Source organism: Sceloporus undulatus, chromosome 9, assembly GCF_019175285.1.
Source record: "Sceloporus undulatus isolate JIND9_A2432 ecotype Alabama chromosome 9, SceUnd_v1.1, whole genome shotgun sequence".
In the NCBI taxonomy this organism is placed as follows: Eukaryota; Metazoa; Chordata; class Lepidosauria; order Squamata; family Phrynosomatidae; genus Sceloporus; species Sceloporus undulatus.
In genome coordinates this window covers 28,965,397-28,980,125 of record NC_056530.1, presented here as the reverse complement: position 1 = coordinate 28,980,125, position 14,729 = coordinate 28,965,397, and the positions used below count along the sequence as shown (strand labels likewise).

The 14,729-nt window shown below is 43.0% G+C and overlaps 1 protein-coding gene across 4 annotated transcripts in view; it reads right to left on the bottom strand.

Moving 5' to 3' along the window:
• Positions 1 to 221: 221 nt before the first annotated feature.
• Positions 222 to 14,729, bottom strand: part of NAA40 (N-alpha-acetyltransferase 40, NatD catalytic subunit) — a 20,969-nt gene continuing 6,461 nt past the window's right edge. Inside the window, exons 1-8 of one of the 4 annotated variants that reach the window (XM_042439136.1) lie at positions 12,211 to 12,229; positions 11,597 to 11,692; positions 8,927 to 8,979; positions 8,613 to 8,708; positions 7,724 to 7,882; positions 6,665 to 6,748; positions 5,575 to 5,652; positions 222 to 3,885 (exon numbers count right to left, since the gene is read on the bottom strand). In XM_042439136.1, the coding sequence (XP_042295070.1) occupies positions 3,744 to 3,885; positions 5,575 to 5,652; positions 6,665 to 6,748; positions 7,724 to 7,882; positions 8,613 to 8,708; positions 8,927 to 8,979; positions 11,597 to 11,635 (651 nt within the window). In that variant the 5' untranslated portion in view covers positions 11,636 to 11,692; positions 12,211 to 12,229 and the 3' untranslated portion in view covers positions 222 to 3,743. Of the gene's footprint in view, positions 3,886 to 5,574; positions 5,653 to 6,664; positions 6,749 to 7,723; positions 7,883 to 7,977; positions 8,709 to 8,926; positions 8,980 to 11,596; positions 11,693 to 12,210; positions 12,230 to 14,729 lie in introns of those variants that run through there. The other 3 variants (XM_042439135.1, XM_042439137.1, XM_042439138.1) reach the window with 3 other exon arrangements.

Genomic DNA, 14,729 nt, shown 5'->3' with positions numbered 1-14,729 from the left:
AAATTCAAATAAGGATTTCCAAGCTGTAAAACCTGCTATTTATGATAACAGAATTCAAATTGTACAGAGTAGACATTACAGAGATCAGGGGAAGCAGAGGCTGCTCAGACTGGAAACTAGCACAAACTGTGCCAAAAGCCTAACACAAGCAGAGCTCAAGTAATTTCCAACATCCCAAGAGCAACTCCGTTATATTTAACTAACATATACACTAGAACTGATAAAAGACTGAACAAAGGTTTTATTTTTAACGTACAAATAAACCAAATATGGTTTAGAAAGTCAAGGTGTTCCCTTTTTATTCCAGTGAAAGCACTTGGTAAGAAAAGTATTTACTTCAAAATTTATTCTAAAAAATGGAAACATTCAAATACATTAACAAAGGAAGGGGAGGAAAAGCACTAATACATAGGAGTATACAATACAGAATTATTACAACTGAAATAGATCAGTTACTTAGCATGCCAGATTTGGAGACCAGGAGAGGAAAATAAATACATAAGCCAGACACCTCCAGCCACCTTTCCTTGACATTTGCTTTTTGGTTTCTTTGAGGGGGAAATCCATTTATAGGAACGCTAAATGGAAGTCCAAAGGTTGATAATAAATATCATTTAATATGGCAATATACTTTATGAGGAACATAACACCAAGAGAGCTATTGGTTTAGCCAATGTTCAAAAGTCGCAGATCTGAAAATTCAGAGACCATGCCCAGCATTTAAAACAAATACAAAACCTGGAATAATTAACTTTTGAAAAAGAAACCATTTGTACAATAATCCAGTGATATATTAAAAAAAAAAAAGACTTGGCCATACAGGTTATAAGCAGAGTCCACTTGTTTCTACACCTTGGACGTTAAAGCAAGATACGGTTGAGGCTGCAGTCCTATGAGAGAAGGAATGGATGAAAAAGGCAGCAGTCCATTGACTTGTCTTGAGGAGAGAGAGCACCACCATCTAAACAAGAAGATTCAAAACCCAAGACGTCCCTTGCTTCAACCTGGCAGAGTTCATAACAGCAGCGTTACCTAATGAATAGTGACCCTGCCAGGTTTCCAGCTGCTTCAGGTGGGACAGGAGTGTTTCTGCACACATGGATAGTACATTAAAGAACAGCCCATTGCAATGTAATAGGTAATTCCTAGGCACATGGGCAATCAATGAAAGAAGCCCCCTAGTCTAGAATGGACTGTCCACTTGCATTGCTCCAGAATATGGTTAAGTAATGCTTTGAGTGGACTCTGTTGAACTCTTTTGGCCAGGATAAAATCCAGAACCACTGTGTAATGTTTGGAAGATGTGCCAAACATCCCGGGAGACAGTGGTACTGAACTGCCCTGTAACTGGCAAAGGGCCTGTGTGACTTGCCCACTGCTTCTTACGTTGGCGCAGCCCCCTCTTGAGAAATAAAGTTATCTCAGGGGCCTATGGGACAAATGCCAACACCTTTTGAGCAACCTTCACTATCCAACGTGAACCAAAGTTGCATTCATAAAGTTCTCTCACAGCCACACTCCAAACATTTCCACAGCACTGACAAGCAAAAATAACCTATTTGTTCTTATTTCTCAAGGGAGAAACTCTTGGAAGTCCAGATTCCAAGACACAATCTGCTTCTTGGCCTCTTTCTTGCATTATAGGCCTGTCAATATGTTGACTTAATATCTTCTCCTTTTCAGTATCTGGAACCAGGGGTGGGGAGGTGTAAAAATGGCAACACAATTGTAAGAACAGGTGTGGAAAGATCTGGTCTTCCTGCCAAATCTATGGAGAATCTAGAGGCTCCAAGATGTAGCTGTCCCTGTTCCAGCTAGTGAAAATATATCCATCAGAAGAGTCTGCCCAAACATGAATTCCGATAAACATCTTCACTATGAACCTATGTGATTCCAATCCAATTGTTAAAAGGCAAAAGCCAGTCTGTTTGCTGAGATGTAATTCACTATCAAGTTTAAAAGTGTCCAGGTGTTTAAAGGTACAAAAATGATTTTGGTTGACTTTTCAGCTGTAGGCCCCAAAAGAGAAGCACCCATTTTGTTCTTGCTGCTCCCGCTGAAGAGAGACCAACTACAGACCCAGAGGTGGCAAAACGTAGCTGGTGAAACAGGCCCCATGGGAGAAGAAATGGTTCTTTTTGCCAGCCTCGCTTCAGCTGAACAGGACTGCAGCATGATCTGGGCAGTTGCTTAGCAGGACATGGTGGACCATGCTGCAAGGAAGAACTCCCAGAAGCCCTTTTGGAAAGAAGGAAACGAGTAGCAGTTGCCTAGCAACTAGAAGACATGCTCCTCAGTGAGTACCATTTTGGAGCTGGAACATGATTCTGCTGGAAAATGTGGCAGAAATGTGGCTCCCTAGCCAGCCTGGGAGAGTCAGAGGATGGGCAGTTCTGTACGTGGCAAAGACAGAAAAAAGGATTTAAACTGATTACAGTAGTAACAAATGCAAGTTCCAGACCTGGTTCCTGGGTCCCAAATGGAGCTTTTACTCCAGAGGACGCAACTGAAATGAAAGGCCAGTGCAATCTCACACTGCCATGCACCTTGCAGGAATAGAAAGGCAATGCTCCTCTCCACTGAAGGGAAGAAGCTCAAGAGAATTAAAAAATTGAAGGGACAGCCCCGGCCTAAACAATGAAACTTTGGTGCAGTTGTAAAGCTAAGGCGTCGGGGAAAAAATCGTGTTAAAAAACAACACAACTTCTTGCCTTGTAACAGACCAAAATTAATCATTGCCCCAGATTTTTGTGTTTGAAGTGAAGACCAAATAAAGCAGAGGATATTGTGCCTGAACAAAACACAGTGTCTGAACAATTTGAATGGTACCTTTGGCTGGACATTTCAAACACCAGGATATCAGCTTCTGACTTCCACGATGCCTAACTCATGGAAGTTGTTCAATGTGTGAATACAAATATAGTCACCTGTGCCGCTTGCCAATAACTGACTCAGTTTCAAAGATTCCCCAAGGGACACAGAAGAAGGGCTCACTGAAAGTCTATTCAAACTGCACTAAAGAGTTTGGAGCTCTAGGGGTTATCCTATGGATTCTGAACACTATATTAAGGATGTGGATCTTAAAAAGTGTATAAAGCACACATACACACCCGCAAGAGCTGGCTGTCATGTGTACAAAGAGAAATTCCAAGCAATAAAGACTGTCCTCAGACAAAGTCTTAGCAGCTCTCCACATAGGGAGCCATACCTAGTTTGCTATACACTGATGATCTGCAGCTAAAGAGCAGTCCCAATCGTTCTAGGGATCAATGAATAAAAGAGGAGCACACTTCAATGTAGATAAAATTACATATCTGAAATTGCCACTGCAATAACAGTACAACAAAATTCACACAAACATAAAAAAACCCACCACAATCCTTCTTCAGCCCTTAAAGCTTGCAGTACAAGTTATCTCTTGTCATTCACTTGAAGCAAGACCCTATCGCCTGATTGCAAAAAGACAAAACAAAAAGAAAACACCGTTGTCTGGATTCACACCTTCAGTTTAAGGCCACAGGTAAACCAGGTTACGTATCATGCCTCAGTCAGGCTGGATATCAGTTTCCAGAACCTCCCAAATGGAGGAAGATTGTTCATCCTGAGATTCAGGATGGAGGAGAGGAGTCCATTTTTCCCGGCTCAGAAACACAGCAAAGAAATGGGAAGGCTGAGAGGGGTCACAATCAGGCAAAGAAAAAGGCAGGGCTTATCTGGATTCTCTTGAAGAATGAAAAGCAACTTCAGTGGCAACAGCCACCGCAATGACTGTTCAGGTGAGCCTGCTGGCTCTCGCCAAATTTTGTTCTTCGGCTGAGGATTTCATAGGAACAGTCATCTCCGCAGCAGCCAGACATGCTAGGTGAGGTATCATCGATTTCAAACCTAGCAGGTCAGAGAGAAAAAGAAAGACAGAGGCAGACCATATGAAGATGATCAGGTATTGCAATAACAATGGAAATGCAACTGCAAAAGAAACGATATGGCTTCAAGGTGGGCAAAGTGTCGTCCTCCAGACTAAAACTTAGCCCAGACTTAGGACTGGAGCATGGCTTTGGTGCCACTTCCAGCTTCTTAGGACGCATGCACCATGTAAACAGTATACCCCAAAGTGACCCGAAGCAACTTTATTTTGGCCTGACTGTACAGGCCCCATGTCTGCAAGCCACAGTTTGCCACTTCTGCTGTTGAGCAGCTGAGCCAATGGGAACTTTAATGGCACAGGGAAGCCCTGAGGGGGAGCGGTTGGACTGCGAAGCGGACAGTTGAACACCCCAGATGTGCCTTCACCCGTCTCTTCCAATGCTGCTCCTGAGGAGAATTTATTCAGAAATGGATGGCTGCCGTTTGCGGAATGCAGAAGAAATGGGTTTTCTACCTTACATACACCAGGTAATGACAATTCCACAAAAGGAATTTTGGATTTATCCCTGTTTAAATAATTGAAGGAATGTCATACTGGAACTTCTGGACTGTCTTGGCCTGTGAGGGAGTGAACAGGGGGGCCCAACTCCACCAGGGCTAGCCTGAAGAAGAAGAGCCCTGCTTCCAGTCCATCTGCCATCATGGTCCAGGCCTCAGAGGGAGAGAAGAACCACTGGACCTCATCCCCTTTCCCACCACCTTTCCCTTCTCTTTTTGCGTCATGTCTTTTAGATTGTAAGCCTGAGGGCAGGGAACCGTCTAATTAAATATTATAATTGTAAGCCGCTCTGAGAGCCTTCAGGGCTGAAGGGCAGGGTATAAATACCATAAAAATAAATATATATATAGACAAATAACTGCAGTAACTAACTATTCACTGCCCATGCTTGTTAAGAAATGTGTCAGAACACCATGCTCACCTTCCCACAAACAAACTAAAATGTGATGCTAACACTTAAATTTATCTGTTGAAATATTTAAAGAGACTCCGATATCAATCTGTTCACACGGGTGCAAATAAGTTCTGGCAGGAATTACCTAGCTACAGCATCCTCTGAATTGGTTCCACACTCAGCTCTGCACACAGGATGCAGATTGGGCAAAATAGCTCAAACAGCCACGATTACAACCACAACCGAAGACAGCTTGCAAATGTGAAAACACATACAACTCACACCACTCTCAATCTGCAGACTGGGGAACTGTACAACCCAGAGACAGGATGACTAGAAGAACAAAGCCATTTGCCCTTAAGCACCATTTCCCCCTTTCAAAATGATTTTCCTGGTAACTATGCCTCTTTCCTATCCTTAATAGATAATACTTCTCTTAAACTTTATTTAACTATAAAGAACAAGCACACCAGAGTAATAAAAGATTAAGTACTCCAGTTTAAGGAATGTAGCAGATGTCCAAACGTGGACATAGTCCAGAAACAGGCCAGCATTTTACAGTAAGAACTGCCATTCTGTAGGCATACCTTTAGGCTAAAAGATGGTCAACAAAGAAGCAAGGAGTCTCATCTGGCTCACCAAAAAGGGACAACCTTCCTATCCATCCATTAAACTCTTCTAACATCTGTCCACCCTTCTAATTCTTTCATGTCTTGGTTTATGCGGAGGGGGGAAAAAAATCAAGCCAAATTCTTACTGTAAAGCTTCTTTGAAGAACTGGTAGGCCCCATGATTGTGTTTAAATACTGTTAACATGACTTTCTTCATCTGTGTGCTAAGAAAAGTCAGGGAGAGAAGAATGTCAAAACAGACACAGGCAAAGCCGAACATAGCTCCTTCCTGTTCTCTTGAAGATCATTTAGATTAATAGAAAATGTGCTGGAGGTGGCCTGATAAAGGAAAATCTAAACTAGGTTGAGACAAGAAGAATATGTGAACAGAAAAAATGCACTAAAGATATTGAAAAGGAGTCCAAGGGAACACCTCCTTTTCCCTCTGAGATAGGGGAGAGCAAGCAGCTAGGAGGGCCAATATGTCCTCTGCTCTCTATAGAGAACAACCTTCTCACCATAAGTGCCAATGTTCCTTTCTCCTGTAGTGGGCAGAGGACATCCTATACTGTGATTTACCTAAAGCTGAGTACCATGGAAAGGAGCTGCACCTGGTCGGTGGTAGGCCCCTGGCTTGTGGGATGCAGGCCATAATGCAGACCTAAGAGGCTGGGCATATTTCAAAGCAGGCTAACCTGTCCAGCTTCTGTCAATGAAGGTGTGGGGATTCTGCCATGAGGCTGCCCTACAAATGTGCCCAGTGGGGTGCTTGTGGAGAAGGCAGCTAAGTTGGCTGTGCTTCTGACACTGAAGAAAGCCACTGGTTCTTGGCCATAATTTTATGTAAGATATGTGGGATGCTGAATTAGAAGCTGAACAGTTGATGATGGGCCATGCAGCCTATGAGCTCTGAAGTAGGCTCAAGAGTCACACTCTGGTTTCATAAACAGATTTTCTGAAACGTTCTACGTCACACTGAAGGGCTGTAGACACTAGCAGATAAGATGCATGTTTTCACACACTTTAAATTAAGAAAGAAAACTGTATTACAAGTGCTCCCGCAACTTAGTTTACGCTACACGCCAGCCCTGGCATCACACTGCAATTTTTAAACTTGGGAGCAAGTTTGGTAGATGAAAATGCTGTCTGCTCAATTAGGCAAATTTGGGATTGCAATCTCTGACAAGAAGAAGAAAAAGGCATGTGTAATCCTGGGAATGTGAACACTGCACTTACCCATTTGCCACAAGCTGCAGTATTTGTATAAGAAATTTGCCCAAGCCTTTCCTTCTCACGTTGCTTTCCAGCTGCACTTCATAACTGGGGAGAGCAAAAGAGGTTGGCAGGGAAAGGCATATCAACACAACCACACACACACACACACACATTGTTCAAACATGCCCAAGACATGAAATCTCTGATATAGCTTGCTATTTTGCTTTCCACTACAACATTCCAGACTGGCAAATTTCTCCAGTTCAATACATTCTTCAAGCTTCAACCAGTCTCTGTCCATTATCTTACATCAACAGCTTTCCAACACTTATTCTGAAGGCCAAGTAATATCCAGTATTCTAGATACTGATGGACCACTCCCATCATCCATCACCTATCAGAGGCTGAAGTCCCACATTTAGAGGGCTACTGGTTCTCCAGCCTTAAATAATACAAATTGATGTTGGCATTTAATACTTACAGAACACCTACATTTTCTAGCCACTGTACAAATAATGAATGTTAACGCAGCTCTTTGCCTTCAAGAGCCAAAGCTGATAGGATACAATAAGTAAAAGGAATATAGGAAGAAGAAATCGCATAGCAACAGCCAAAAAGACAAACAAATGAGACCAAGAAAGGCTGAGTTCTCCCTGGAAGCCAAGATGATTAAAGTGAGGCTGCCACACTTTGGACACATCATGAGAAGACATGACTTGCTAAAAAAGACAATAAAGCTAGGAAATGTGGAGGGCAGTAGAATGAGAGGAAGACTGCAGAGCAGATGGATAGACTCAATTGAGGAGGCCACAGCCCTGAGCCTGCCGGAGCTGAACAAAGTGACTGAGGACAGGAGGTCTTGGAGGTGTGAGGGCTGATGTCCAACAAGACCTCTGGCTGCATTCACCTCAAGGACGATGCACATAACATTTTTGCATGTCCAAGTTATGTCTCTACTATTCAGTGATCCATCAGGAATTTCTACCTGCAAAATTCAGTGCGCTGACAATCCTGTTACTTCTTACACATACACACACCTTGAAAAAAGCACATGAGCATGCCAAGTAAAAAAAGACATACCAATAAAGTACCTCGTCCCCACATTCCACATCAAAGCGGAAGTGTGAGAAAGCCACGGGAAGGGAGCCATCTTCCAGAGCTATCAGGTACCAAGCACGGTCATCTGCCATCTCATCCCGTTTCTCCCGGTCTTTCCAACCCCATTCACTCTGCTCATACCTTTAAAGTGTAAGAAAACAGAAAGAGGGGGAAAAACTGCAGCTTTGCAATCTCCTCCTTGAGGAAGAGGTTAGCTGAACACAAAAAGTACTCACCATGAAAAGTTGTCTATATTGCTAACTAAGAGAGGCAAGGAATGGGTATATAGATGCAGAAGCCCTCTCCCCTTCTCCACCTCAACTATGAGCAGCATCTCTGAGTTGCTCCTGGGCAACATTGTAAGAGAACCCAACTATAAAACTGTTAAAAGGGACAGGAAGTACTTTGGATGTCTTGCACTACATTTGCACTGCAATGAACACACAAGTCCATCCCATTCACAGTATATCCTGTTTGCTTGGGCCCCACGCTCATCCACATGCTTATCAGCCCAAGAGTTGCCAAAAACTGCTTGTCACTGCTAACAGAATATGATTTTTGCAGTAGTCTCCAACTGGAATCACAAAAGCACAACACAGGAAGCCGCCTTATACAAAGTCAGAACACTGGTCCATCAAGCGCAATGACAGTAGCCCTTCATGATCTCAAGAACATATTCTTTCCCACCATCCCATCCTTTTCAACTGGAGATGACAGGGACTGGACCTAGGACCTTCCATTTGCTAAGCATGTCCTATAATAAGGGGCAGAGGTTGAGGAAGTTCCCATCTACCACTTTGTCTATCTCCACAACTGTTGACCAAGGCTCCCCAGTGCCATCCACGATCCCTCAGCATTCCTCAGGCCTTACAAGGTCTGCATGTTTGTTTTGGTTAGTTCAAAAGCCCACTCGAGGGTCGCCGGGTCCAAGCTGGATACGCGTTTACACTCGATGGAAACATTTAATCTGCAACAAGACAAGAGAATAGGTGGATAGGATGATAGACTGTGTGGTAGATTTGCCAGGAGGTGCCAGATACATTTTGTATTGGGAGCATGAAGTAGCATATGATTTTGAGCATGCAAGGTATTCACTGTAAAACTTGTAAGTCATGCATTGTAACAGCACAGAGGCTAGAAGATTAAGATTTGGGCCAGGAAGACCTGGATTCCAATTGTACTCACCCATTCCTGTCGTATTTCTTGAAAACTGGAAAGGCCTCTAAGGGGTCTTCCAACTACAGAAAGAAAAACAATCACTAGAGAAAAGAAGAGACTGGTGCCTGCAGAACTTTCAAGCAAAGAGATAGTGCTGGTGTTTCCCTATTGCTTTGGATCAAGGCCTCTTTCAGTCCTCCATAAACACTAAGTGAGAGGAAAGACTCTTGTTTACTCTTATTTATTTAGTCACCCTCTCTCAAGTCCTTTAGAGAATCTCTACCTTTATCTTGGGGCAATAAATGTCAAAATCACAAACACAGCCAACCAGTGTATTCATTTGCAAAGATGGTTGCCCTTCTTGTATGGAATGGTCTCTTAGTATTTTCTATTCAATCATCAGATCCTCAGAGTAATTTACAAAGCCTTGATAATCTGTTCCAATTCCATACTATGGAGTTCAGTTTTGGTGCAAGCAGTTGCCCCAAGTTATTTTGTGACAAATGGAAGACAGACAGACACACAATTACTCTCAGTTCAAAAATCGGTTGTAAAACTTAGTGGCTGTTCTCCAGAAGGAAACTTAGTGGCTGGTTTCCAGCACATTACCTTTCAGTACTCACCTGAAATATGCCTTCTTATTATATTTCTTGGATAATCTTTTCCAAAAACCAAACAAACAAAACCCCAAAATAAAACAATCTCCTCCAAAAAAAACCACAAAAGGTTCTTAAGATTAAAAATTAAATACATGACACGACTTCAAAAGAAAGCCCATGAAACTCACTGAGACTTGTTAAGCATGTTCAGGACTACAGCTGAATGTCCCAGAAGCTAAAGCAGAGAAGAGCTATCCTCAACTGTGCTTCATGGGGAACTGTTGCTGAGTTCAAAATGGTTGTTCCTGGATAGGGCATGCTACTGCCTTCTTTCCAGGACTAGAAAACCTTTTGTATTACCGTATATACGCGACTGTAAGTCAACCTCATGTATAAGTCGAGGGAAAGTTTTGTGGCCAAAATTATGGATTTTGCCATGACCCATGGATAAGTCAAGGCTAAAACCTAAGGGCATATAGCAAAGGATCTGAAGGATGAAGCAAAGTAAAACCATGTCAAAGAACTTACAAAATTCCAGCAGGCCTATGCGCCTAGCCTTAAGGCTGGATGGATGGATGAGAGAATACAGAGGGTAAGTGCTTCCAGGACGGATTATACTCTTGCTTTTCACCAGGAGATGGTTCCTTCTTATACATAAGAGTTAAGATACAGTACTTACATTGACCCATGGGTAAGTCGACTCAGGTTTTTGGGGTCAATTTTTGACCTAAATTTCTGGACTTATACATGAGTAGATACAATATGTATTATTCTAAGTATCAATATAATACCTTAAAGACCACATCATATTAAGTAGCAGCCCTCTTTTTAAAGTTTCTCTTCACTTATCCTTTAAGGCAAGACCAGTCAATTTTCTGGGCACCACAATTCAAAAAGGATGTTGACAATCTGGAGCGTGTCTAGAGGAGAGCGACTAAAACAATGAAGGGTCTGGAAACCTTGCCCTATGAGGAGAGACTTAGGGAGCTGGGTATGTTTAGTCTGGAGAAGAGAGGTGATATGATAGCCTTTTAAAACATTTGAAGGGATGTCATACTGAGGATGGATCGAGCTTGTTTTCTGCTGCTCCAGAGAACAGGACACAATGGAACAATGGATGCAAACTCCAGGGGAAAAGGTTCCACCTAAACATTAGGAGGAACCTCCTGACAGTAAGAGCTATTCAACAGTGGAACACACTCCCTCAGGGATTTTGGTGGAGTCTCCTTCTTTGGAGGTCTTTATACAGAGGCTGGCTGGCCACTTATGGGGGGTGCTTTGATTGAGAGTTCTTGCATGGCAGAATGGGGTTGGATTGGATGGCCCTTGGGGTCTCTTCCAACTCTAGGATTCTATGATTCTGAATATTTTCTTCTCTCTAGAGCCCCAAAGCTGTACACATCAACCTCCATTTATTGTATTGCAACAACCCTGCGAGGGAGGTCGATTGGACCAAGCCAACCAATGAGCTCCATAGCAAAGTAGGGATTCAAACTCAGTTTTCCTTGATCTTGACAAACCTTTCTAATCTCTCTGTGAACAGGCATGCTTTTGGTAATTGGCAGTTTGCTTAGGAAAGAGCTTTTAATGGGTATTTCACTTTTTATTGTGTTGCATTTAATCGTTTTTAAACCAATTGTGTTTTAAGATTATAATCTGACTAAATTTTAACGTTTTTATTTATTTTTTAATAGGAATCTAATTTTTAAATTAACCTGTCTTGCATCTTGGCCATAAAACAGGGTATAAATTATAAATAAATGATAGACTCTCCATAGTCTCCTTCTCTGGAGGTCTTTAAGAAGAGGCTGGATGGCCAACTGTCGGGTATGCTTTGATTTGGATTTCCTGCATGGCAGAATGGGGTTGGACTGGATGGCCCTTGCGGTCTCTTCCAACTCTACGATTCTGTGATTCTATGAATCATAGATTTGGAAGAGACCTCAAGAAGGACCATCCAGTCCAAGCCCATTCTGCCATGCAGGAACTCACCATCAAAGCATCCCCATTGACAGATGGCCATCCAGACTCTGCTTAAAGGCCTCCAAATAATGCTCTCTCTCCAAGAAACTGTGGAATAAGAGGGAATGGGACTCACTTTATTTGCAGCTTCCACCTTGGCACAGACAGCGTCCATGGCAGCCCGTTCCTCTAGTCGCTTCTGTTTCTTCTCCTTGCCTTTATTTGACTTCCTCTGAAACAAAAAAGGGTTGATATGTTTAAGGCATATTTCCCCGGGGCACACATTTTATGGAGCTAAGCTCCACACAGTACATAAGTATTAAATGTGAGACTAAACATTCCAGTAAGCGCTGTTTTAAGAGTTATATGGGGAAATTCATGTGCTCCAACCAGCGACGGAAGAGCCAAGAAGTAAACACCAACTGAACCATTCTAGAATGGCATAAATCTCAACCAACTCATGGATTATGAGTTGACCAAATGCTGTTGTCAAGCAGGAAATACAGAATAAAACAGAGTAATATTTTATATATTATACATTTAATACAGAATAAAACAGAAACACACACACACACCGCCATCATTTACTTTTATCAGCCTTTCTCCCAATATACGGAGTCAACAGCAGATTTAAAACAATGCAGTTTAAAAACAGTAGTGCTAAAATGTATAAATATACAATAAAAAAAACAATTAAACCATTTTAAAAGTTAAAACAGTTGTGTTAAAATGTAATATTACAATACAAACCTTAAAAATTGAAAAGAGCACAACATTCCCAGGCCATATGAATTTGCGAAGACGCAAAACACAACATAGAAACAGTCCAGTTCATGGCCGCTTTAACTGCCCTGGCTCAATGCTAAGGAATCCTGGAAACTGCGATTGTGAGACATTCAGCCTTCTGTCAAGAGAGCTCTGGCACCACAATAAACTACAATTCCCAGGATTCCCTAGCACTGAGCCAGGGCAGTTAAAGCAGTCTCAAACTGGATGATTTCTGCAGTGGGTTTTGGACCAAGGACACTTTTCATTTACAACCCCACTAACTGAAGCTGGCCTTCATCTACTCAACCTTCTGCAGATTAATGAACCATTTCAACCAATTAAAGCTTGCTGATAGTGTTTTGTGGGGTTTTCAGGCTCTGTGGCCATGTTATTCCTGACGTTTCACCAGCATCTGTGGCTGACGTCAGCACCCTGGGCCTTTTTACTCGCGGGACACTGTCTACTCCTGGACTCTGGAGATCCCTAACTCAGAGTATCTGTCAGGTTGTAAGCCCCTCACACTGGACTTAAACCTCAGTTCCCCTCTGCAACTCATAAAACTATGGACTCAGCAGAACCCTAACTGCCCTCTCAACTGTCAAAATCCCAACTGACAAAACCAACTGCCAGATGGAATGTTCAAATTCCCCAACTAAGAACCTGATTGGCTTATGGCCCCTGGCAGGGGATTGGCTGGTTTGTGGGTTTGTTTGCCACAGATATGTTTCCTTGTGAAGCCTTAAGTTGGAAGAGACCCCAAGAAGGGCCCTCCAGTCCAACCCCATTCTGCCATGCAGGAAATCCAAATCAAAGCATCCCCATTGACAGATGGCCCTCCAGCCTCTGTTTGAAGACCTCTGAGGATGGAGGCTCCACCAAAATCTCCAAAGGAGTTTGTTCCACTGTCAAACAGCCCTTACTCTCAGGAAGTTCCTTCTAATGTTGAGCTGGAATCTCTTTTCTTGTAGCTTGCATCCACTGTTCCAGGTCCTAGTCTCTGGAGCAGCAGAAAACAAGCTTGCTCCCTCCTCAACATGACATCCCTTCAAGTATTTAAACAGGGCTAGCACATCACCTCTTAACCTTCGCTTCTCCAGGCTAAACATCCCCAGCTCCCTGAGTCTTTCCTCATAGGGCTTCATGGTTTCCAAATCCTGCACCATTTTAGTTGCCCTCCTTTGGACACATGGCTCCAGTTTCTCCACATCCCTTTTTAATTGTGGGGCCCAGAACTGGACACAATATTCCAGGTGGGGTCTGACTAAAGCAGAAGAGAGTGGCACTATGACTTCCCTTGATCTACCATACTTTTATTGATGCAGCCTAAAATTGCATTGGCCTTTTTAGCTGCTGCATCACACTGTTGACTCATGTTCAACTTGTGGTCTACTTGGACTCCTAGATCCCTTTCACATATATAGGTCTCATTCAGCCAAACGTCCCCCATAATCCTATATCTGTGCATTTTATTTTTCTGCCCCAAGTGCAGTACCTTACATTTCTCCGTGTTGAAATTCATTTTGTTAGCTTTGGCCCAGCTTTCTAGTCTATTCAGGTTGTTTTGAGGACTGCTAACAACATTAAACAATGCCAAGAAATTTCCAGGGTCCTTCTTCAAATGTGAGAGGGCATTACTCACCTGCCAACAAAAATCAGCCTTGGAAGCACTGCCATAAAAAAGGGGAGAGACTTGCATCTGAAGCGCTGTAAAGCATTGCCAGGGAATACCAGTGGTTTCGGAGCCAAAACCATATGCACTTACCCTCAATGTAACCCTTCAACCAGGACTAAAGTTCAAACCAGGATATTTTCCATCTGGGGCTGGCCAGGAAACCAATGCAGAACATGAACACTGGAGGGGAAAAGTGGGGCAGGAAGGCTGCCGGTTGGAGAGATGCGCAAACAGACGGGAGAGGAACCATGTTCCTCCATCTCCCTGGCACAAGCAGGGCACAAACAAGGCCCAAAGCCACTCCTCAGGCAGGAGGAGGAAACAACGTAGATTTGTGCACCGTATATATTTGACTATAAGCCAACCTCATGCAGGTTTTGGGGCCCAAATGATGTTTTTTGATATAACCCCTGGATAAGTCAAGGGTTAAACTTAGGGGGATGTGATGAAGGGTGTCAAGGAGAAGGCAAAGGAAAGCAATGCCAAAGGGCTTGCAAAATCCCAGCAGACCTAACTAAAGGCTGGATGGATCAGAGAACAGAGGGAGGTCATTGGTGCTTCCAAGGCAGAAAACGCTCTCTCTTGCCTTTCCTAAGGAGACAGTTCCTGTTTTGGAGTGAGAGTCCAAGTCCAATACTTACCTTGACCCATGGAGAAGTCCAGTCAGGTTTATTTGGGGGCCAGCCACAGATGCTGGCAAAACATCAGGAATAAACTCTCCTAGAACATGGCCACAGAGCCCCCAAAACCCACAAAAAGCTATTTTGGGGGTCAGATTTTTGACTTAAATTTCTAGACATATAAATAAGTGTATACAGTACTATCTGCT